The 24,518-nt window shown below is 35.9% G+C and overlaps 2 protein-coding genes and 1 long non-coding RNA gene across 3 annotated transcripts; 2 read left to right on the forward strand and 1 right to left on the reverse strand.

The window, feature by feature from the left end:
* Positions 1 to 4: 4 nt before the first annotated feature.
* Positions 5 to 1,640, forward strand: Nubp2 (NUBP iron-sulfur cluster assembly factor 2). Its single transcript, XM_018008108.2, has 3 exons — positions 5 to 197; positions 262 to 704; positions 843 to 1,640. Exons 1-3 carry the CDS (start codon positions 87 to 89, stop codon positions 1,081 to 1,083), a joined length of 795 nt encoding a protein of 264 aa, XP_017863597.1. The 5' UTR covers positions 5 to 86; the 3' UTR covers positions 1,084 to 1,640.
* On the reverse strand, positions 1,137 to 21,495 carry Rcd2 (Reduction in Cnn dots 2). The gene is made up of 4 exons (XM_018008106.2): positions 21,354 to 21,495; positions 19,604 to 19,764; positions 7,674 to 7,721; positions 1,137 to 2,977 (listed from the first exon to the last, which is right to left on the reverse strand). Exons 2-4 carry the CDS (start codon positions 19,665 to 19,667, stop codon positions 1,677 to 1,679), a joined length of 1,413 nt encoding a protein of 470 aa, XP_017863595.2. The 5' UTR covers positions 19,668 to 19,764; positions 21,354 to 21,495; the 3' UTR covers positions 1,137 to 1,676.
* LOC149269171 (uncharacterized) lies at positions 20,237 to 22,247 on the forward strand. The gene is made up of 3 exons (XR_016270100.1): positions 20,237 to 20,584; positions 20,711 to 21,915; positions 21,993 to 22,247. It is a non-coding gene; the product is annotated as an uncharacterized LOC149269171 (long non-coding RNA).
* The last annotated feature ends 2,271 nt before the right edge of the window (positions 22,248 to 24,518 follow it).

The following is a 24,518-nucleotide window of genomic DNA, read 5'->3' on the forward strand; positions in this document are numbered from 1 at the left end:
GCAGGTCATTTGTCTTTGCAGCCCTGGGCATCAGCTGCGACACTTGTTGTGCTCGCCTTAAATACATAGTTTATTGTGAAATAATAATGCTGGACAAGGTAAAAAACGTTATCGTTGTGCTCTCGGGCAAGGGTGGCGTGGGCAAATCAACAGTTAGCACGCAATTGGCGCTAGCATTGCGAGCAACCGGTCATAAGGTCAGTTATATCACAATATGTTACCATCTCTCACATTTCATATGAAGTATGTTTTTATTGATAGGTCGGTCTTTTGGATATAGATCTGTGCGGTCCCAGTGTGCCACATTTGCTGGGCCTTGAGGGTCGTGATATTTACCAGTGCGACGATGGCTGGGTACCTATTTACACGGATGAGAGCAAAACTCTTGCCGTCATGTCCATTGGATTTTTGCTCAAGAATCGCAATGATCCCGTCATTTGGCGAGGACCCAAAAAGACTATGATGATTAAGCAGTTTCTTACCGATGTCAAATGGGAGGATCTGGACTATTTAATCATTGACACGCCGCCTGGCACCTCGGACGAACACATCACGGTTATGGAATGCATGCGCGAGGTGCCTTGTAATGGTGCAATCATTGTGACAACGCCGCAGGGCGTGGCCTTGGATGATGTGCGCAAAGAATTAACCTTCTGCAAAAAGACCGGCATCAAGGTGCTGGGCATTGTGGAGAATATGAGCGGGTGAGTAAATCACAACAGGTGAATTGATCAGCATATGAGATTGCCAGAGATAGAGAGTGAGGGGGAGAGAGCTTAGGCTCAGTAATTTAGTATTCACTAAGCTCTTGTCTTGTATTAACATTTCGGTATTTTTTACAGTTTCGTTTGTCCGCACTGCAGCGATTGCACGAACATCTTTTCGTCGTTTGGCGGCGCGGAACTGGCGCAGTTGGCTCAGGTGCCACTTTTGGGCACCCTGCCCATCGATCCGCGCGTTGGCGTTTTGGCAGGCAGCACCGCATCGGTGTTGAATGAGCTCGCAGATTCCAGCACGGCGCAGGTATTGCGCAGCATTGTCCAACATTTGGATGGATTGACAGCAGTGCCAACGTCCGCTTAAATGGACAATGAGCGGCACCCCCTTCCCCGCTTTTCCATATATCAGAGACTTAATTTCTTCAGTTTTTCGCTTTATTTGATTTTCGTGTATTTGGGGGAGAGATGCTAGAAATGCTTCTTATTCTAATCTTTTTGGTATATCAATTATTTTAATTTTTGTTTCATTTGTTTAATATATACTTTTTCGATGTTTTCTAATACAATTTATCACAATGCATTGTTTAATTAAGAAATAACTGTCTTAGATTGTGTGTACTCTAATGCACAGAAGCCCCTTTTAATGTGGGTAAAATGGGGCATGGCCTCATCTAACATAGTCATTCCTTATCGTATATGTATATAAAATATAATCATGATTTTGTAGCTTATACAGATTGATATTTGTTACTTTTCAAATGTTAGTTAGAATGCCCTTCTAAGTTTTGTGTGTGCTAAAGTTGATGAAATATTACAAAAATCGCGGATTTCGCTGGAGCATTGTCTTTAGGCGGAGAGTTCGCAACGAACTGTTCCAATAAATTATAAATAATAAATTAGTATATATTTATGCTACTACTATGAATATATGTATGTAAATGTGGGAATGATATCGATTTATTTTACAGTCTCGTTTTGTTGTTTGTCCATCAACGGCTGATCCCCTCGTTTATTAGGATCTTGCGACTTATTCGCCTCCAAACACGGCACCATATCGTACTTCTTGCAGTGTTTGCAATGGGCTTTTACTCGCCATGCCATGGCCAGAGCAACGATAATGACGATGAAAACTACAGATAGCCCTATAAGTAAATCATTTTGCTTATTGCTTGGACGCACTGCATCATCAGAATTTTGCGGATAATGATATTCATTATCGTCGATGGCTGACTCACGATGCCAACTGGTCGACTCAGGAGTCTGTGCGGCAGGAGCCGATGTGGCCGATGTGGCTGAGAGTGTTGTATATTCCATGCTGTTAGCTGTGCTGCTGCTCATGCTGCTCTCCTCATCTTCTTCCATGTTTTTTACTGTGCTGCTCCCCTTCGCACTATAAAGATAAGCTGGTATGGTTGTTCCCATTCCCATGGTCTTTATTTCCTTGTCTGTCGGCTGCTCAGTTGTGCTTTCGAATTCCTCCTCACTGTTGAGCTCTTGAGAATCCTCCTTGAATTCAGTTTCAACAGTTGAGCTGCTCTCTGTGGATGGGCTGCTCCAAGCAGTTGAGCTGCTCTCTGTGGATGGGCTGCTCCAGGCAGTTGAGCTGCTCTCTGTGGATGGGCTGCTCCAGGCAGTTGAGCTGCTCTCTGTGGATGGGCTGCTCCAAGCAGTTGAGCTCATCTGTATAAAAGGTGTTGCCTCTGTGGTAATGATATCTGGCTCAGCACAAACGGGACAACAGTCGTCTGGCTCTTTCTTTGGATTGGCGCATTCGGGAGTCTTGCATAGCACACTCACGCAGCTGGTTTCCATGCCAGCGATGCAGGTGCAGGTTTCGCAGCCATTGCCCTGGATCCAGGATTCGTTGATCGACTTATACTGTCCATCACTGGACAGACAGTTCTCCGCTGGCCCCTCGTACTGTTGGCACTCTGAGGTGCACATTTCATGGCAGCTGGAGCATCTGATGCAATTATCTCTCCAATAGATGATGGGCCTGCCCTCAACACAGTCCGGTATCGGGCCGCATTCATATTTGGAGCAACAGCTGCCCGGCTGTCCGTTGCCTGTGCTCAGTTCATGGAGCACCAGGCCCGGCTTACATCTGGGCTTCTTTGAGCATTCGTCGCACGTGCAGTAGCTTTCGAGGCAGGAAAGGCTTTGGTTAAACTTGTAGGCAAGTCTGCTATGTGCGGGGCAATCAGGCGAGTTTCTCGTATTGCATATAAGTATGGGATTGCGATAGCCTAATTCGAGATCTGCAATGAAAGAATTGAGAAAATATTAGCCAAAAGCAAACAGTATTAGACAAATTCCAATTGGGGCTCTATTTGGATGGCATGTGAACTGAATACGTTCCACAATTGTCTAAGGTCAGTAACTGACCTTAAAAGTTGATAAACGACATGTTGTTATCTCGTTTGATTTGTTGGGTCTGAAGGGTAAAAATTCGTAGGTTTGCCTCGTTGCCTGATAAAACAGAAAAAAGAATTTGTTGATCGGTCTGATATGAACGAATGTCAGTGGAACGAATGTGGAACGCGAGTTGTATAACTTAGTAAGGCATGCCAAAGTGTTACTGGGCCAAATGATTCATCCCAATGGATTGTGGCTTAACTTGGCAATAAATATAGTAGTGAATATCAAAATAAATTTCAGTATATACATATACATATGTATATGTATCTGTATAAGTATATAAGTAAATCTATATCACTATCTGTTATTTCCACTTTAATTTGAAGTTGGATAATACGCAAATTGTTTACTCAATTCTTATCGAGTGAAATGATGTATATATACAAAAAGAGACATATATACATACATATATATATAATTTTTGGTTTTTTTTCTCCTCTCTACTGATTGTATTTAATATGACGCCGCATTTGTCAATAGAGGGTTTTAGGTAAATTTATAAAAATTGCAATTTGATTAGCAATAGATTGTGGACATTTGACGAGACCGCGAGACGCACTGCCGAGTGTCAGGGACAGCCCCTAAAAAAGTATCGTATCTCTTTTCGCTGGGATACAAAGTACAGTGGCACACGCTCGTTTATCGTTTATTTATTGTTATTGATTTTTGACATTTTATCATTGAATTAGCAAATGACCGGAGGGACCGTGGGGGACCGTGGGGGACCGGGGGGGGACTGTGCGGGCCCAAGGGGAATGTGAATGGCAGGCAACAACAATCAGTACAGTACAACAACTACAACAATAAGAATGAATTATTTTGGGCAAGAATTTCTTTGGAGCAATCGATCGATCCAGCTATCCGACGACCGATATCGCGATCTCTTTCCATTGAATCAATAATTTTCAATATGCCATATCACGTTTCGTTTGCAAAAGTACTTTTATTATTATTATTATTATTATTACGCGAGTACTGTGTGCCCTTTAAGACAATTAATTGATAAGGAAACTTTCCTAAATATTAACAAGGCTATTGATTTCGATATATATAATATGTATATATATGAATATGGTAGGTTGTTTTTTCTTTTTCATTCTATATGAAATTGACGTCATAGATGCCGCGTATAGGTGAAGCGCAGCGTATTCAATTGAACATAATTTAAAATAGATATAACTTACGCTATCAAAGAAGACGGATCTATATACATACACACACAGACAGAGGGGGCGGGGGCATTTATTGCGAAGCGCATAGAAGGGCGCACATAAGTCACGACACTTTGCGTGATCTGTTAGAGATGTAAGTGGAATTCTAGGGCATATCAATGTGTGTGTTGGCTTGAGGATGATGTTGATATTTGAGACAATATCTCTTGTTCTTCTTCTTTATTGTTTTTTATCATTCATACTGCAGCCAAAAGAGAATTGTGCTGGAAAAGCGTTATACAATGTGCTTTAATGTGGGCTCAGCAATTGCGGGCTTTGGCTGTGCTTTCTTTTTTTTTTTTTTTTGTTTTTTTCAATTATGATTATTTTCATTTTGCTTGGGGTTTATTGACCCGATTGGTCAGCAAAAAACTTTAAAAATAAAAACAGAAGAAAAGTGCCAAGATACGCAGTTAAACCAGTTAAATAAAAGCAAACACACTGCCGACACGTCCAAAGGTCTTACATTTAATGCAAATTAACTAGGCATATATCCGTCTTCGCAAGTGGGTCGCGCCGCTACTCTCATTAGCAAAAGCGATGCGGGAGGCGGATGGCATCCGCGATAACGAATCTGCGAAATGTATGAATACCAGAAGTGCTAATTACGTCACTTGTTAGTATTTTCATACACCCTATCTACCTGCAGCTAGATGGCTAGGGTATATGAGCTGTGAATAACATTTATTTGAAAATGCCATGGTTAGAAAAACTTGTAGAAGACCGGTGTGATATGGACATAATGAATATTATAATCATCTATAATATATGCATATAGGTATATTATAAATATATAAAATATGTTACTTTGTTAGAACTTGAGTTTGGATTCCTATGTTGAGATAAAAGTGTTAGATAACATTTAAAATGCATTTCTATACTCATTGTTTTTAAGATAACAGCTAGCAATGGCAGATACCAATGTCTGCATTAGTATATAGAAAAGATCAGTTGTCTCCTCGGACTAATACAGGGTATCTACAGGTACATCCATACTGATAGTTAGCTTCCTTGTTTTGTTGTTAAACAACACACAGACAGACACACATACACACACAAACTTAGACACATTAAGCGAACATTTCATATTTCGTTAAATATATATATATGTATATATTTTTTTTTTTCGTTTTTGATTGATCTACAGTCGAAGGTTGCATGCAAAAGTGCAATTCGTTTTTTGAGTCTGTTTTTCCAGTTTCCAGATGAAATAAGCTCCAGAGTCTCTATACGTAAACTTCTAGCGTCATCGGTATTTAAAAAAAATAAATAAATTTTAGTACAATTAGCTGGCAAGATTGTTGACATGCCGCCACTGTCAGTCTCACACAGCCTGACATGCAAAGTTACTTAAAATACAACAAATAAATATATGTGGAGGGAGAGAGAGAGAGAGAGGGAGAGCAAACTAAAATTAAATACTTCAAACAAGAAGAGGAGAGGTCGTCGCTGTCGTATCTTAACTACAGTATTGCTTTGAGGTCGCGAGGAGAAACGGGTTGATGTAGCCGTTACAAACTTGTGGTTGACAATCACAACAACAACACCAACAAACAAAGCAACAGCAACAGCAACAACAACAACCACAACTCCCAAACTGATGAAGTAATTGTTGTTGTTCTCTTAGTCAACGTCTGAGGCTTGGGTAGCCTTAAAGCTCAGATATCAACATAACTGCGCATACGCTCTTTTACACCTAAGAACCTAATTGATGCTCAGCCTGTCAAAATATACATATGTACATATATAGTATGTATATACATAAATAATTTTGTTTAATTTTCCCTCAACACACGTCAATCACGTTTCGTAAATTTGCGCACAATTATCGTATATTATTATTATAAATTTGTGGGACTTTAAAAGTTCATTTGCAATGCTTTCAAATTATGGAATTGATTTACGTTTGAACATTGACTGCGCTTCATAGTAATTACAGTTGTTAAATAATTAAAAATAGAGAAATATATATGTATATAGTAGAGAAGTCTTACTAACTTTGAATATATATTTGAGAGATCAATATATAGTTTCTTCATTTATTTAATTGGATTTAATATATATAAAAATGTTGCCCAAAGCCTAAACTAAATGGCTAACAACTAAGCCTGTTGGCTAAGCCCGACTATAAAATACCCGGAACTCACTTTTCAGCGTGAGATTGGAGAACTTAATACTTTCGGCCTAGTGCAAATCTGAACTAAAATATATACATATATTATACATATATATTTAAGAGTGTTGCATACACTTTATCAATGCGAAATATTGAATGAAAATCATTATAAATATTAATAAATAAAATGTTATACGAGAATCCAATTACCGTGTTTTCGTGGTCTACACAACGATTTGTTATAGAATTTATAGTTTAATAACAGTTAAAGCTAGTTTAATAGGAATATTTATAAAACAAATACTCCGTATATATGTATGTATGTATGTAGCTAAAGAAAAGTCACTCGAAACGTAAGAGTCTTTGTTCAAGTTAAGTTGCCACACTTCTTCAATAGCAAACAAACTGATTACAAAATCCCCCTTGCATATATAAATATATACCCACACATACATGCATATACGCTATCTATCTATGTGTGTGTATGTGTGTGTGATTGATCAATCACAGTTAGAGCACGTCACGGTCGCATTTGGGAGCGCTGTTCGGTTCCGCCTGGCGATCAATTAGTGAGCTGGCTCGTACCCCCCGATGATATTCCGTATTTATTGTCCTTGGCTTCATGCTTAGCACGAACCATTAAAGCATTAAAAATTAAGCTCTTATTTTTTTTTCCTGTTCTAACTGAAGCAATCACACATATATACGTACACCTATCTCTGTGTGTGTGTGTGTGTGGGTTTATATAAGGTTGTTCGCTGAATATTGCGTAAACAAAACATATTTTTTATGCGCTCGGTCGTACGACAGTCGACAGCATTTAAGTTTATCTTAATTATAGATCAATTATAATATACAGAAGTACATACATTATAAACCCGAAAAAAACGTATGTATAATGTTACGACTAGTAGCCAAGAAGCATTCCCATTATTAATTATGCGTCAAAACAAACACTGTTAAATTTTTTACGTTTTGGACAGAGGCGAGTGCGTACATTCTGAGTAATGTCGCACAATGGGCGGTGGGGATTAAATTAGCGAACAGAAACGGAATTTGGGCTATAAGTAGGAAATTGTAGCATTGCTAACAGAAATTAATAAAATATAATGTATAGATCTCTCTGAATATGTCAAAACAGGTAAGCAGTTAAAATAAATCCAAATCTTTTTTTTTTTAATATAGGTTTTATATTCCCGTATAACTTACCAGTTTTGTTTTGCTGTTCATAGTTATCTTCTAAAGATCTGATAGATGCTAAAAATATAGAAAAAAAAAGGTTTGTAAATATTAGAGAAAGTGTTGAAAAACCTCAATCAACATAAAAATTTATAAATATATATATTATGAATAAAATTAATATATTTATTATATATCATGACATAAATATCAAATCTCAATTAAATAATCTATATATTGTATATCATAGCATTAATTAGAAATTAATTAGAAATCTCAATAAATTAAAAAATATTTGCCATGAACTTTGGGAATGTGTACCACTGTGCCATTGTCTCTCTCAGATTGCGGTTTGCTATTTTGTATGCCGGTATGGCGCTCTGAACTTTGGACTGCTAATTGTTTAGTTATATTTTGCTCAAATTGCACAATTACAATTAAATTATGAGGCAAAGCGGCGCAAAGCGTCTGATTAATGCCCGTAAATGTGATATATGATATATGATCCCATCGAACAGATGCGCTAAATAATATTATTATTATTAGAGCATCTGTTTATGTTGCATACGAATGTATTTATTTATTTCATTTTAATGGGCCCGCTGGGATTGTGACGGCAGATGTGACGATATAAAAACAGCTCTCTCTCTCTCTCTCTCTCTGTATCTCTTCGTCTCTTTCATATTCTCTCTCTCTATGTATATATATATATTTATGAGTAATAACGTACGTATGTAGACGACCCATTAAAATGCCTGTTTTTGCGCATACTTCTGCCGAGATTCTGGTCTAGATTGTCCGCGGCCACTGACCTCAATAGTTGATGGCCAACTTTATGTACAAGCTGACCGAGTGATAGACTAAACTTCCTCTGGATATGTACATATATGTATATATATATATATGTGTATAAGTACAACAGTGCGTATGATTCAGTGTGGGCGATTTTGAGCGTTGCCCTTTAAATGACTTCTTACGATAATATATGTGATATGCCATTTTTCGAAAAATTCATATATACGCTATAGATTCGGTAGAGGTTTTATAACTTAAATATATAGAAATATTATTTCATATAAATACATATTTAATTAATCAATATTTTCTTGTACAGTCTCAGCTCATCTTTAAATACAGAGCATTTGTACGTCGCATACATCTAGTTTTCCCCGTACTCTCTATTTCCTTCGCCCACAATCTGTCTCTTTGTAATTTATGCGTATTTAGTTGTGCCAAGTTTTCAGCTCAGTTCCTGTCGCATCACACATTATTTGCGTTAATTGTTTGTCACTTCAACAATTAATTAAATCACACAGCGAAAGATTAAACCGAATTTTGCTTTACTTAATAGCGGACAGAAATGATTTATGTATATTAGACATGAACAGTGCCAACAGAACAGAACAGAGCCGAACAGAACTGAACATGAAGCGCATTGAGATATCTGGACATGTGTTGACTTTGGCTTTATAAACGATTCATTTAATTTCGTTAAATATCATCGTCCATGTAATCAATGAAGTCAAGTCAAACGTAACCGATACGCAAATCGAATACCCTGTAAATATCTATTTGAGCGGTATTAATGCTCTTCGAATGAGTCACGGCCTGAGCATTCCCACATAGATTAATGAAGGCCGGAAGTTGATTCATAATCGAATTTGCACTAAATTATTTATTAGTTAGATCTTAATGATCTGAGCAACTGCCTGAATTCTCTACGATAAAAAAATTCTTGGAAATCTTGTCTGATCTGATATATCATGCTAGAAAGCGAACCACAGACAATTTTTTACTTTCCCTGGCAAATTCCTCGACTATTGTTTAAAGATTTCCAGCAAACACACACACAGGCATACACACACAGCTAATAAATATGTAAATATATTTTGGGCACATTGTTCAAGTCAAGAGGTTGCAATGCCTTATTGACTAATAGCACTATATCATTGATCCAATTATAGAAAAGGCAAATTTGCAAAATATTATTAACTGGCAGGGAAATGCTTCTCGCCTTGTGAATTATAAATTTGTAAATCGAGAACAGTGAATTTTGAATTGTGTCTGTCGCACCTACGCAGATGTTTTTCCACTTAATTGGGCGTAGTGTTTGCGGGTCTGACTGACTGGCTGGCACCAGAAACCCATGGTTTCGGCCTCGATTGACCGAGGCAGACGTCTGAAAATACTAAATCCAACTATGTCTGGCCCTGATGCATGCCCACCTTAATCGGAAGCCTTTATTCGCTAATGGAATGCTTAAAAGAGCAAATATCAATGACTAATGCAGTTGTTTGTGTGTGTAGTTTTTGATAAAGCCGCAAAGGCGCAACACCGAGTTGGTTATTTAACTGCAAATACTGCTTATTAGATTAGACGCAAGTGAAACTGACTTTTGCTTAAGGTATTTAGGCTAATAAACCTATATAAATTTAGAAATGACGTAGCGTACGCCATATAGAGTGCAAGTTCATAGCAATAACAAATTAATTTAAGACGTAATTGAAAATGGATTTTTGAGTTAAAGCTCCATAATATAACTTTCATAATATATAAGATAGGTATGTGCATTTAAGAATATCTAATCTAATATTCTTTAAGAATATCTAATCTTTCCAGATTGATTTCTATTGGGAAAACCTAAATTTACTACGCGATATGTGGCGAAGAGAGTTTGAAATTATTATATCAGATATAGATTATATATATAGATAATATATAGATATAGATTATAATTTCAGTGTAAAATAATTAACAATATAAATATATAGTATACATAAGTTTACCTACCTATATTATTTAATATAGGTAGATATATTTATCGTATATATTTATGGTATTATGCATTAAGGGTATTCCTAAATTCTTTTTTTTTCCCGCAGATTTAACTGTGGAAGTGTCCAACATTTGTCTTTATATAAATAAATATGCATAGAATTATGCATTAAGGGTATTCTTATTCTGCATATACATTATATGTATATAAATATATATATATTTATATATACATACGTATATGCATATATCCACATTTGGACACAGCTAAGTTTCATTGTCAGTTCTTTTAATTTAGGAACAGCTGTCGAAGTTATCTTTCTAAAGAACTCACATTTATTCATTTCCAAGTGTAAGCGCAGATATTCTTGATAAATTTCTATTACAATATGTATGTATTATAGATAATACATACATATCTATGTATATGTACATACAAATATCTGGTCTAAGGTCACCTTCCATTTGTTAGTTACGTCGCATTATAATAAAACAACAACAAAATTTCACCAGCTGTGATATCGTTTTTTTTTTTTTGCTTTATCTATCTGTAGAAGTCGAATATACTCGAATGTATATTTATTTACATATATACGATTTATATTATTGTGTGTATACTTACACACTTATGACAAGTATGGAAGTAATGAAATTTGTGAAATCTCGTGAAATGCAAAGGAAATGCTGGAAATGCTGGAAATGCTAAATACTGGATGATTCAAGCCCTCGGAACTCACGAATGCAAATATTTCTGCTTTATTTCTTCAACAATTTTGTTCTCTTCTTTTTTTCCTTTTTTTTTTTGTTTTTGTACTGTGGAATGTTGTTTAGATGATATTTATCTAAGTTATCTTGCGCGCAAAACCGAGTCACGTGTAGCAACAGCTATGAAAAGACTATGCCATCTAGCCGGCTGTTGGGGCTGGAATGCTATCAGAGATTTTCTATTTGTAAAGCAGTTTATAACTATGAAATTTATTAGGTTTATATAAACACATACGCTCTTTATAGGTACTAATAATACTATAGTACTTACAGCGAACAGAGACGGCAAGCAGTTTGCTTAGGCGTATTAGGGTAGGCTTTACTGGGGTCACTTACTACTTACTTGTATCAAATCATATAATACTATATATTCAATTACTATATGTATCAAATCATATAATACTATATATTTTATAAAATCATATCGCATTTCCTCCTTTAGAAACAACCCTCGAAAGAATGTATTTTTCTGCATAAAAAGCGTCTCTGTTTCGCCAGATATCATGGTCAAAGTCAGCTCCCATGCTATACATACATACATACATACATACATACATAAAATAAGGAAATGAAATGTAAAGAATTTTCTGATTTGTGGACATAACGAAATCGCGTTCGATGTACTTGTCGCGCGCCTTAGGCAAGTACACTGCGCGAAATTCAGATGTTGTCTGGCCTCTGGGCTAATATCAGGGCGGCGCTTAGTTGTTTATTTACAAGCAGCCCAAAATGATATTGTTATAGAATGCTGTTTTAGCCATTATCTGAAGTATCTCGAGAGCCTAACACCGCAGATAGCAAAGCGAGAGCCAGATTGAGAGTGAGAGTGAGATAGGTAGAGCTGAAGGGGCTGAGGCATTTGTATTTGTTACGACGACAATAGTTGCGAATATTTGCTTTGTTATTGTTTTGTGTGTGTGTGTGTGTGTTTTTTTTTTGTTTTCATTCTTCGTTTCTTTCTAAATGCCAAAGAAATGTTTGGCTAGTGAATTCCAATGCGTTATATCAGCAGCGCCACCTGCGGGCTGCAGAGGCACATCTATCAAGTGAATAGTGTGTGTACACACACACACACATACATATATATCTAAGATTGTTTTGTGCATTAAAATGCAATATTTAAGGCGCAATAATAATGCTCAATATGCTTATATAGAGAGAATTTTGTTCAGTTTTTTGCTTAACACGTGCGTCGACGCGTGTTTTGCCACAGTTGGCAGTCTTTCGTTTTGTTGCGTCAGCGTTTTTGTTGTCTCTTTCCTTTTATATATTATATATATTATGTTTATGTATGTATGTATATGTGTGCACATTAGTGCATCCGTTTGCCTTTTTCTTTGCTGTCCGCCTGCTGGCTATACTTGGGTAAAAGCAGCTCATTCAGCTGAAGGAACTAGTTCAGTGGCTCAATTCAGTTACATTTTGGCTCACTCATTCATGAGCTACCAAAGTCTACTGTTGGCCTCTCTGCCTGTTTCTACATAAACTACTTACAGTGACGAGCAAAACTGTAACACGAATTCAATGTTGCAACTTCAAGAGTCTGTATTTTTGCTTCTACTATATGGATGTTTAAGATCTTAATTTTATTTTGTTAGTATGGTATTTAGCTGTCTTACCTGAAAGTTTGAAATCATTCGGTTGGCTGGAATAATTATAAGAAATAACAAGTAAGAAAGCTCCAGTCGAGACTGCTCGACTAGGAGATACCCTGAACCCTCCAAGCTGATATTCTAATCATTCTGCACTTCTTTTATGCACACATACATACACATGCATCCACACGTACGCATAAGCCTGCGCTCTGCTAACTGCGCAGTAAGCAGCGACTGCGCTTGGGCTGCGCTGCAGTGTGGGCAATATTATGAGAATTAATTTGTTAAATAATTTCTTTTGTAGACATACGATCTTAATGAAACTTTTAGAGCGTAATCATATGGTGAATATGTGTGTATATTCCAAAGCCCAAGTCTCTAGTATTTGAAATACGCTTTTTACAAAAGTGAGGGTGAGGGGGTGAATTTAAGGGTGGGGGGTAAATTTTAACAAAAACCGAAATTGTATAAATTGCATATAAGCATACATTAAAAATTTGGAGACTCTAGCAATAAGGGTGTAGAAGATATAATTTTATAACTGGTTTTCGATAAGGTTTTTTATCGATAAAAAAAGATCGGGATGAGTTATCGATTTTTAATGATAAACTTGATATGCGCGCTGTAATTACGGACATTTAAAAAAAAATTTGAAGTCTCTAGCTCTTATATCTTCTGAAATCGACGCGTTCATACATACGGACGGACGGACGGACGGACGGACGGACGGACGGACGGACGGACGGACGGACGGACGGACAGACAGACGGACAGGGCCAAATCGACTCAGCTCGTCGCCCTGATCAAGAATATATATACTTTGTGGGGTCTGCCACGCCTCCTTCTGCCTGTTACATACTTTTAACAAAACCATTATACCCTGATTTCCCATTTTCAATGGGTTCAGGGTATAAAAATGTAAATAAAGTCAAATGTTACAGTTTTGCACCCGGGTCATTTTTCAACAAATGTATTTATTAATAATTTTTTAATAATTAATGCATAGCACTTTTGACTTTTTTTGCTCAATAATGTCATTTGCCATCATTTCTGTGTACCGTCGCACCATTTCAGCAAAGTCGCGCACCAAATGTCCTTGTTCCTCTCCCACAGCTCTTTCATTCCATTTGGGGCCACCCATAATTCGCAAGCTGCGATTTCACATGACTCCATATATTTTCAATGATATTCATGTCTGAAGAGTATTCAGGACACTTCAGGGACTTGAATCCTTGCCATATTATCCAATTTTTGACCAATTTAGACGTGTTCTTTGAGTCATTGTTCTGCATTTTTCAGTAGTAGAACCCATATGTTCACTTAATTCTCCCAAATTCTTTTGTAAAGTGATCAGGTATTGCTCATGAAACGTTATTCCATCGATTAAAACCAAGAGTCCAGCACAATTTTTGTTTATTCTCCCCCAAACCAAAAGAGAGCAGCCACTGCGCTTGACAGTTTGCCTTACTGTAATGTTACAGTCAACAGACTGGACTGTAGGATCTCTATGCTAATGCCGAGATTATCCATATGACTCAAAATGGTTGTTCATTGTTTCATCTGACTATATTAACAGTTTCAAGTCATATGGACAATTCTGGCATTAGCTAAATGCTCCTACAGTCCAGTCTGTTGACTGTAACATTACAGTAAGGCAAACTGTCAAGCGCAGTGGCTGCTCTCTTTTGGTTTGGGGGAGAATAAACTAAAATTGTGCTGGACTCTTGGTTTTAATCGATGGAATAACGTTTCATGAGCAATACCTGATCACTTTACAAAAGAATTTGGGAGAATTAAGTGAACATATGGGTTCTACTACTGAAAAATGCAGAACAATGACTCAAAGAACACGTCTAAATTGGTCAAAAATTGGATAATATGGCAAGGATTCAAGTCCCTGAAGTGTCCTGAATACTCTTCAGACATGAATATCATTGAAAATATATGGAGTCATGTGAAATCGCAGCTTGCGAATTATGGGTGGCCCCAAATGGAATGAAAGAGCTGTGGGAGAGGAACAAGGACATTTGGTGCGCGACTTTGCTGAAATGGTGCGACGGTACACAGAAATGATGGCAAATGACATTATTGAGCAAAAAAAGTCAAATTGCTATGCATTAATTATTAAAAAATTATTAATAAATACATTTGTTGAAAAATGACCCGGGTGCAAAACTGTAACATTTGACTTTATTTACATTTTTATTTCTTATAATTATTCCAGTCAACCGAATGATTTCAAATTTTCAGGTAAAACAGCTAAATACCATACTAACAAAATAAAATTAAGATCTTAAACATCCATATAGTAGAAGCAAAAATACAGACTCTTGAAGTTGCAACAATGAATTCGTGTTACAGTTTTGCTCGTCACTGTATGTCGTCTCTCCCGCAATTATCTTGATCGAATTCTGACATAGATTAATAATTTTTTTAAGCTACAAACTGCGCATATTGTGAAGTGGCAACAAATGAAACACTATATCATATCTGATATATAGAGACTGAGGCCTCAATAAACTATAAATTCTCGTTTTATATAACTATTGTATTACTATAATATATTATAGTAGCTCAAAGCTATCATTCTGTTATTAATGATATTTGTTGGGGAAAATGTTCAGAATAGTTTTTATAGGAAAATCAAAGTTCAAAGTATTTGTGCGTCTTAAAATAGTCTTAAAGGCGATATATAGAGCTATGTGCAATGACTAGACTATAAGTATTATTTAGACTTTAGACACTCTCTTTCAGTCTTGTTTCCTAATTCCGGCCTCTTCTCTCTCATTCTCACTCCTATTCTTGGGCTAGTTCTAATTTTTCTTCTTCCTTTGCCTTGCCTTTCTAGTAACTTACAGGCTATCTATCGCATATATGTATATGCACCTCCAGGAAACACACTGCAGATGATGATGCAATGCAATTCTGTTATTTAAATAAAATTGAAAGCAACAAGACAACTGTAATTTCTTATCGATTTTAATAATTCACAATCAGCTCCAAAAAAAATCAAAACGGTTTCCCAGTCAATTATCTCTAGCTTTTTCTTTGATTTTCTGTCAAGCGTAGCCGCTTAGCAACCGCAATTAAACAAAGAGTCTATCGCAGCATCGTACTGCAGTCCTTAGTTATTTATAGCTTAACTGTAAACAATAATCCACAGATGAGTGTCTTCTATATACATACATATATATATATTCAACGATGGACAATTGTTACAGTCTATAATGATTCGACTTGGGTTGACTGAGCCACTGAGCTTGCTTCTTCAATATGGCCTATTTTGGCTCACTAGCTCGTTTTGGCTCATTCGCTCATTTTGGCTCACTAGCTCATTCTAGTTCATTTTGCTTGCGATCACTATCGGCTCATGAGCTTTCAGCCATTGAGACAGTGAGCCAAATGAGTGAGATGAGTGATAGTTAAAAAAAAAAAAAAAAAGACCGAGTGAGCCGGTTCACTTCAATGAGCTGCTTTTACCCAAGCATAATGATGATGCGTGGGTTGTTCCTCTTTATGTGTTTTTCATTTGAAATATTTTCGCTTTTGTTTATGCTTTGCCTGATTTGCTAGCCGATTGTTAACTATATAGATATATAAAAATATACATACATATGTATATGACTGGCTCTTTGGCACACTTTTACCACGATTATATATCATATTGAAGGGTTTTTTGTTTTTGTTTTTATTTTTATTTATTTTGCGTCTGCTTCGGACTAATTGTGGCACATTTTTGACCTTCTTAGCTTCGAGCTCTGTCAGTTTGAGACAGCTAAATGTGCTTTGACGTTCGCCTTTTACGCTATGCAAATGGTTGGCTCCACCAATTTGCTTGGGTCTTAGTCACGTCCATTGCAACCCTCTGGAAATGAGTTATATGTATATAGTTTGTGTTTATTTCGGTGGTTGGCTATGCGAATTGTTTCCTTGCCAACCAACCTTGGCATTATACCTAAGTGCTGGCTTTCTTCTCTTCTATTTATAGCTTTTTTATTTTATTTTGATTCGTGCTCCTTGGCGACTGCACCATTTGCTGAAGTCACTTGCCCTTTTACCATTTATGGATTTTGGCCTGGGTTCGAGGTGAAAGCAGTGTTCTGTATATTCCTCAAATATTTTTAGTAGTTTTCGTCATTCGTTCAGGTTTCTCTTTGTTAGAACTTGCCCCAATTGTTGAAATGGAGTTATGCTTAGCTTTTAGTACATATAATATATTCTGGTATATGGCCTAAGGGAATGCAACTTGGGATTTGAAATTGTTTGAGTTCTGCAAATAGGTCACTTAGTAACTCTGTATTCTTTATTATTGAGTAATATATTATAGTAATATTATACATTTATAAGCAAATTTGAAGGTTTTTCCTAATTTCTATTTCGAATTCTCTCTCTCTTTCATTTGCATACAGCCTTTGTAAACTTTCTTGACTCTCTTCTCTTATCTCATTATTTGCTGTCCTACTCTGACCTACCCAAACTCATTCTCTATAAGTTTTTCTCTTATATGAGTTTTTCCCCTTCCACACTTCATTACCAAATTTGAAGCTCCAGCTATATATTTTGTACTCTATATAACTGATCTCTAAACATCTATCTGTCTAACTCTGCATCTCTTTTAGCACTATATATATTTCCCTCCGACATAACTTTCCTAAACATTTCCTAATTTACATCTTCTAAGATAATTTTGCAATTCTTTCAAGCTCTTTCGCAATTTGCATTATGTTTATTTAAACTATAAATGTCTATATATTCCACTTTGGAGTATTTGTTTACTGAAACTACTTGTTGTTATGATACTTAGCTACTACATATCTCTAGCTGCCCATTATCTCGATTGGCTGCTGAGCTAATTGGGTTACAGCAGCAACAGCTGACGCCATGGCTCGCCTCACGTAATGTAACAGGTGTAGTGAACAGGTAGAGTGCGCAACGTACCTTTGGCGCCCTCCAATTTATCAGACTCAAGGGCAACTCTCGCATAATGTACAAATAAACAAATTGAATTCGTGTTGAGGCGCTGCCCAGCAAAGTTAAACAAAAATAAAATGAAACAGAAACAAATAAACCAACGCACGCTATCTAAATTATCAATGCAATTGTTTTAAAAACCCACAAAAACAAAAACCTCAACAACAAACCGAGCTACAACAAAAATATACAAAAAACTATAGAATGAAAGAACTTTGGCCAGCGCGCTCCACCTGACTGCACAATACTCGTTCACATTACGAAATCGGGTTGAATTCTTTTTAAAATCGCTTGACCACATCGTTGGGGATCATACTCAGTTTGCTAGTCCCCAAATGGATATATATACAATATAATATAATATATATCAAAAATATCTAAGTAAGTAACATGTACATCTTAAAATACGTTTTCAGCTAAATATATATGTATGTATATATAGCTACTCATGATATGAGATCTAAGCAGATCTCAGTAAAATCTCTTTCAAGAATCAAACCTTTAATATATGTACACGCCTAAGTAAAACCTATATACTCTTTTTGGTATGAGTAAAACCTCAAAAACACACAATAACAACAAAAATGTACAAATAATATACAGCAATACCAAAAACAACACAGAGAGCAAAATTCAATAACAAAAACATGTGTTTGTAGGTGAAAAAAAAAAAATCAACATGAAAACCAAAATATAAACAAAAATAACGAAAAATCTGTCACGACATTCCTATACTCTGCCGGGCATTTGATTGTCATGGATGTTACGTAATACGATTGAGAACAATAAAGAGTTCGGAATGTCAAAGTTGGAAATACAAAAGAAATATCAAATTGCAAAATACCTACACATATATATGATATATAATATTGTATGTTTGTTTCTCAAGCAGTCCATATATATTTCATATATAGAGAATGTACTTGAGAAACTTATTTCCCAATCGATTTTTGTCATAGAGCCAAATGTTAGAGTTATCTTATATAGTCTTCGTACATTTTATAAATGGTAAACATCATAAAACTCTTAAACAACAGTTTTAGTTATCATACAACACAAATATGTAGACAAATTCTTTACTACGTCATCTACAATATAAACATTCCACATGAGTTTTAGGCAGAGTTTGATGTTTATAGATCTAAAATTGGATAAGGAAAACTGTGCATAATAACATACATTGCAGTTCTCAGTTTGATAATCTTCAATTATATATAATATATATTCTGTTTGATTTCGGAAACTACCTCGGATAGGCCCCACATACTTTGTTCCAAAATTTGGTATGCTCCGCAGGCTGAGGTAAAGCAATGCCAGCGGTGATCTATAAATACATCTATATCTATAATATATACATAGTGAAAATGTTGATCTGCTGGCTAGTTCGGCTGGCTGCTTTCACGTCATCAACTATTATGGCTAATGGATCCACTGCACACAGTGACGTATGATGCTATTTGTTCTTGTTGTTTTCTTTCATTTCGGAATCTTGAGAATTTGTTGGCGCGTAATAAGGTCGCAAATGTATACAGAGATTTTGTTTTTTGCCTGTTCTTTTTGTCTTTATGCTTGGCCATAAAAAAGAAAATACAATCAAAATAATGGCAGCAGCAGCAGCATCACAAAAAGTTCGATGAGTCACCTGATGAGTTTATAAATGAGTTCATTTTTGGATTAAAATGTTGTTATTTTTACTTTTGTGGTTTCTGTTTTTTTTTTTTTTCTGATTGTCAATTTATCTGGCTCTTATCTATTTTGGTTGTGTTAATGCCGATCTGACAATGCTCCACATGTGCATATCAGAAAACAGCTATAAAAATGAATAATTCTCAGAAATCGGAAATCGGAACTCACCTGATGCGCAGGCAAACAGTAAAAGTCCCACGCACAAAATTCCAATGAGATCCAGCTGGGCCATGTCTGTATAATCAGGTGGTGTGTGAGTGAGTTTGTATTATGTAAATTTGATATTGATGTAGGTTATGTCGCGCTGAGATCCTGAAAGCGTTCAAGCTCTATAGACGAAACACAAAACAGAAGTGGGAAAAAAGATAAAATGAAATTAGTAAATGTGAGCTGAATTTAAAAGTTTCTGCTGCTGTTGCCAGGTACTACAGGGGCGTACGCCGGGCTGTGGGCGTGACACAGACACAGTTCAGTTACGTCTAGTTGCGGTTTAGTCCATTTTTTTTTCATTAAACACATGCATATATATATGTATATATTATTGCATATACATATATATGAAGTGTTGTTTTTTATTACGCAGTAAGTGTGTCTGCACAGCTTTGGCTGCGCATGCCCTGTAGTGGCAATTGCCATGGGCTAGTTTGGTTGCCATAGAGCACTAACTGTGAGCTTATCTTTAGCGAGCGTGTCTTTTCATATCGTTCTTTCTGATTACAGGGTATTCCATTACAGCGCTTTGCAAAAATGTAGTATTTGCTGGGTGTTGTATTTGATTTCGGTTTCGGTTATTTTGCGTGTATTTGTGTGGACTTATCAAGCAAATCGGTGGCGTATGTTATAGCAAACGTGATAAGCTATCTTTTTCTTGAATCGACACAAAAAAAAGAAACAACGAAAAATAAAAATAAAACAAGAAAATTATATTAAAAAACAAAACGAACTAAAGTATCTTTTGAGGTCTGTTAACATGCTGAATACATTCGCTGCAAGCAGTTTCTTGCACTCGGCATATAATACATTTCCTTCTGGTATTTACTGAATTATTTATTAAATTTAATTCATTTGTAATTGATTTAAACAATTTTGTTGCCATAAATCAAGCGTGTGTCGCACTGACTGAAGGGCTCATCAAGAATTTCGCATTTGGTATATATATTAATAATTTATTTTATTGTTATTCATTATATCACACCCGATAATTGTTTAACAACTGCGAAAGTTTCAAATGCAAACAGAATTTTAATTAACACACGTTAACAACAATTACTGCAGAACAACCAAATTTGATGGGATTTATTCGAGAATATGAAATGTCGGGACGCGGGAATCGAGAATGATGATCTTGAAACAGAATTTGGAATCCAGAATATTTTACTTTTTATGTCAAATATAAATATAGTAAATTATATATTTAAAAATCTGATATGCATTATATTAAAATATATATAAAGTTGGCCAATTATTGAGTACTAAATTTGCTTGCGTCTTATTTATAAATTAATTCTGATTTAAATTCATCATCATTACTTTTTTTTTTAATTTTATGTTGATATTTAATGTCTTGGCTAAATGCCTTGCACTCGTTATTCGCTCGACTTTTTTGCGGCTTAAAAAAAAAAAATGAGCGAGCAGCAGCGACCGCAACAGAAATAAAATTTGCAATCGAAAACACAGAACAAGTTGAAAAAACATTATCAAAAAAAAAAAAAAAAAAAGAAAAAAAATTAACGACGAACTAACTAAAACGCATATCTAACAAAAACGTAATAAACTGCTCTTAGTCATAGTTAATAATAAATAAAATGTAGAAAAAAAAACCAACAAACAAATGACCAAAATGTTGAAAAAGTTTGACGGAATTAAAAAATTGGGGCAATGAGACCTACGCGCTGATCACATGGATATAAGTACGTACCTGTTTTTTTTTTTTTTTTGAAGACTCGATTTGCACTTGTTTTGTTTTGTTTTTTTTTTTTGGTTTGTTGTTTTATTTGTATTTTTGAGAAACAATCAAATTACATTGTTATTGCTGTCAATGTATTTATGTTTGTCCATTTTAATGGCGAGAATTCGCACCTTTCATATCAATGATAAGAGCAACAATATTAATTTAATAACGGCGGTTAACTAAATTACGCGGATAGCCAACCAGACGAGAAATATGCACGTCTTCCCTTCTCGGCGGTTGTTGAATGACTGAACTCCCAAAACGAAACAAAGCTACAGCAAGCGTATCAGCGGAAGAGAGGAACACGGAATGAAAAGAAACAGAAATATAGAAATGAAACATGCGCTCTCTTTAGTAGTGAAGCGAGGGTGCTCATGTACCGTACTCGAGTACCACAGCATTTCTCTTTGAATTAGTTTTGGGAACGCCAAATGTAACGAAATTGGGAGTAAGTTAACAGAAATTGAGCGAGCGCGCACGAGCAAAAGGCGAGATAGAATGAGAGTGTGCTCAGGTGTCAGTGTAGTGTGTAAGCATTTTGACAGTTGATATGTAACCCATACGAATAAGTTCACAATAGTATTAACAAACATATATAAATTTCAGATCATTAAGGATGTGATTGGATATAGCTAATATAATGTAATACAAATGAAATATCTTATTATATGTGTAAAGTGTTATCTATTCAGTTTAATATTATTACATACAGCAAGAATCCCTGTACATTAAAATATTTTTAATAAATATATAATATTTTAGGGTATTTAGACTTCGTTACATTGGGAAAAGAAAGTATTATTTTTTGTTTGTGTACAGATCGTAAAAGTTGGTAAATAAATTTTTATAAATGCGCAGTAGCCATAGGGAGATTTACGACTTTACTTATTACTTGCAAAATAATATATAAATTTATAAACTACCAACGACGTATAAGCAATGTTTGTTTTGTTTGCTGTTGCTCTCTTTAATGCGTATACGTATTAGCAGCAAGCCGCAAGCACATAGTCTTTTTGTGCGTGTGCGTGCGCGTATGAGTGTGCGCTGGCCGGCGCGCATTGTTTATGTTGCGTTAGCCCTCGTTTTGTGATGCCTTACACTTGCTTATAGCGTTGCCAGACTGCAGCCAAATAATTGATATTTGGCTGATGTGGCTGAGTTGCTGCATAGTTGTTTTTCTAGCTAGCTGGCAGCTCTAAAATTATGGTTTGAGTATTTGCTGGATTTTTGAATTTATAGCGGCTTGCTTGAAGTGCTTTGAATGTTGACTGAAAAATATATTTAAATGAAGACTGTATTATAAAAATAATTGTATTGGCTTAACAGTTGTATTATTAAGAGCATTCATTCATTGGCTTGCCTGTGCAGTTATTTGATCTTATCAGATTTATCTGCAGATGACTTTACACAAAGTAATGTATTCTTTTATATCATATGGATTTCGCTTAACATTCTTAAGCTGCAATATTTTGAGCACATCTTGCTCTTCGATAGTCAATAATCGCTTGTTGATCGATAAGTGCTTAATTGAATTGTTGTGCACAGACTCACTTGCTTGACATTCTGAGCTGTTGCCAGCCATTTGCAACTGGCACTTGGTAATTAGCACGCGCTGCTCCGCTGCTCCGCTGCTCGGCTGCTCTGCTGCTCGGCTGCTCTGCTGCTCGCTGCTCATTAACACTTGCCAAGTGCCAAGCTCGACCCATGCGCCGGCTGCTGCTGCTGTTGTTGCTCTGTTCCCCTATTCCCCGGCGGCAGCGGCAAATTGCACGCGTGGCACACACAAAGCACACTCTGTGCGCGCAAGTGTTGCAAAACGTTCGCTTCTGCTCCCTCTACTGTGCCTCAAAGGCGAAAATGCCGCCGCACATATTCGGCTGCTGGCACTCTCTGCGAATTGCAATCCCAAAATGGTCAACGTGTGCTTCTTATTTTACCTTTTCTTCTTCTTCTTTTTTATTTTGCTGGTCGGTTTTTTCTGCTTTTGGGCAGCTAACCGCAAAAGCGTGAAATTTTAATTGTGCCTTTCGGGGCGTTGTCGTCGCCGTCGCATCCTTCGAACCGAAATAAAGATCTTGGGGCTACCGCAGCTCATCCACATAGCCAGAGCTTGAGCCTAGGCTAGGGTCTGCCTGCCTGCCTGCCTGCCTGACTGTCTGACTGCCAAAGTTGTTCCATGCCAAAAAGGTGCAAAAGGCCAAATAGTATTTGGTTGTTTATGTTGTTACATGCCACACTCTAGCCGCTGCTGGTGCTGTTGTTGTTGTTGTTGTTGCTGCTGCTGCTGCTGTTGTTGCTGTATGGCGCTGTTGTGTATTTTAGGCCACAAAAATGCTAGCTGGAATTTATTCAAGTACAGTCAAACAACTCTATTGCAAACTTGACCTGAGAGACAGGAGTCCTGCAGTTGAGAGCAAAGATTTAAAACTGTTACCCAAATGAGTTTGAGAATGAAAGGGCTATATATTTTGAGTATAGTTTATATTCGTAAACTAAAATATTATATTAGATTTTTTTCAATTTAGATTATATAAATTATCAATACTTTCTTGTTAATTTCTTGAATAGTATTAAGTCAGTCTTTAAAGCACTCAAAAAATAAATAATAAATAAAAAAGAGTTAAAAATGTGCTATAAGTGTAAAAAATATGTAGATAAGTATATAAATATACCTGCAGAATATTTAATAAGTAAAATTGATTATACAATATATTGTTTATAGATATAAATATAATAATATACAAAATAATATATTTAAAAAGCATATATTTTTTAATAAATATAAAAAAAATAAAAATAAATTATGCATACTATGGTGAAATAAGAAAAATATGTATTTTTAATTTTTTTTTTTTATATTTATATTTTAAAAATAGTAAAAAGAAATTTAGTAGCTTAAAATCAGTTTAAAAACTATTGAAATTAAATAATTTATATATTTACCTTTATAAGACTTTCCTTAAGCTTTTTTCAAGAGAAACTTAGCTGGTATATCGAAAATTTTACCACCAAAAACTTGATTGCACTCACTCCTGTTGCTCTCATTGCTCATATCCAAGCTGCACTGTATTCGCCCATCACCTGATGTCAACTGTTTCAGTTGCCGCTGCCGCTGCCGCTGCTGCTGCTGCT

This window comes from Drosophila arizonae, chromosome 4 (assembly GCF_054131065.1).
Source record: "Drosophila arizonae isolate 15081-1271.41 chromosome 4, UAZ_ARI_1.0, whole genome shotgun sequence".
Lineage (NCBI taxonomy): Eukaryota > Metazoa > Arthropoda > Insecta > Diptera > Drosophilidae > Drosophila > Drosophila arizonae.

Excerpts from the sequence above, each read along its gene's own strand:
- Nubp2 (XM_018008108.2), top strand. The coding sequence starts at position 87 with ATGCTGGACAAGGTAAAAAACGTTATCGTTGTGCTCTCGGGCAAGGGT. Across the intron at positions 198-261 it reads TGCGAGCAACCGGTCATAAG|GTCGGTCTTTTGGATATAGA; the intron begins GTCAGTTATATC and ends TTTTATTGATAG. Across the intron at positions 705-842 it reads ATTGTGGAGAATATGAGCGG|TTTCGTTTGTCCGCACTGCA; the intron begins GTGAGTAAATCA and ends TATTTTTTACAG.
- Rcd2 (XM_018008106.2), bottom strand. The coding sequence starts at position 19,667 with ATGGCCCAGCTGGATCTCATTGGAATTTTGTGCGTGGGACTTTTACTG. Across the intron at positions 7,722-19,603 it reads ACTGTTTGCCTGCGCATCAG|CATCTATCAGATCTTTAGAA; the intron begins GTGAGTTCCGAT and ends CTATATTTTTAG. Across the intron at positions 2,978-7,673 it reads TGAACAGCAAAACAAAACTG|ATCTCGAATTAGGCTATCGC; the intron begins GTAAGTTATACG and ends CTTTCATTGCAG.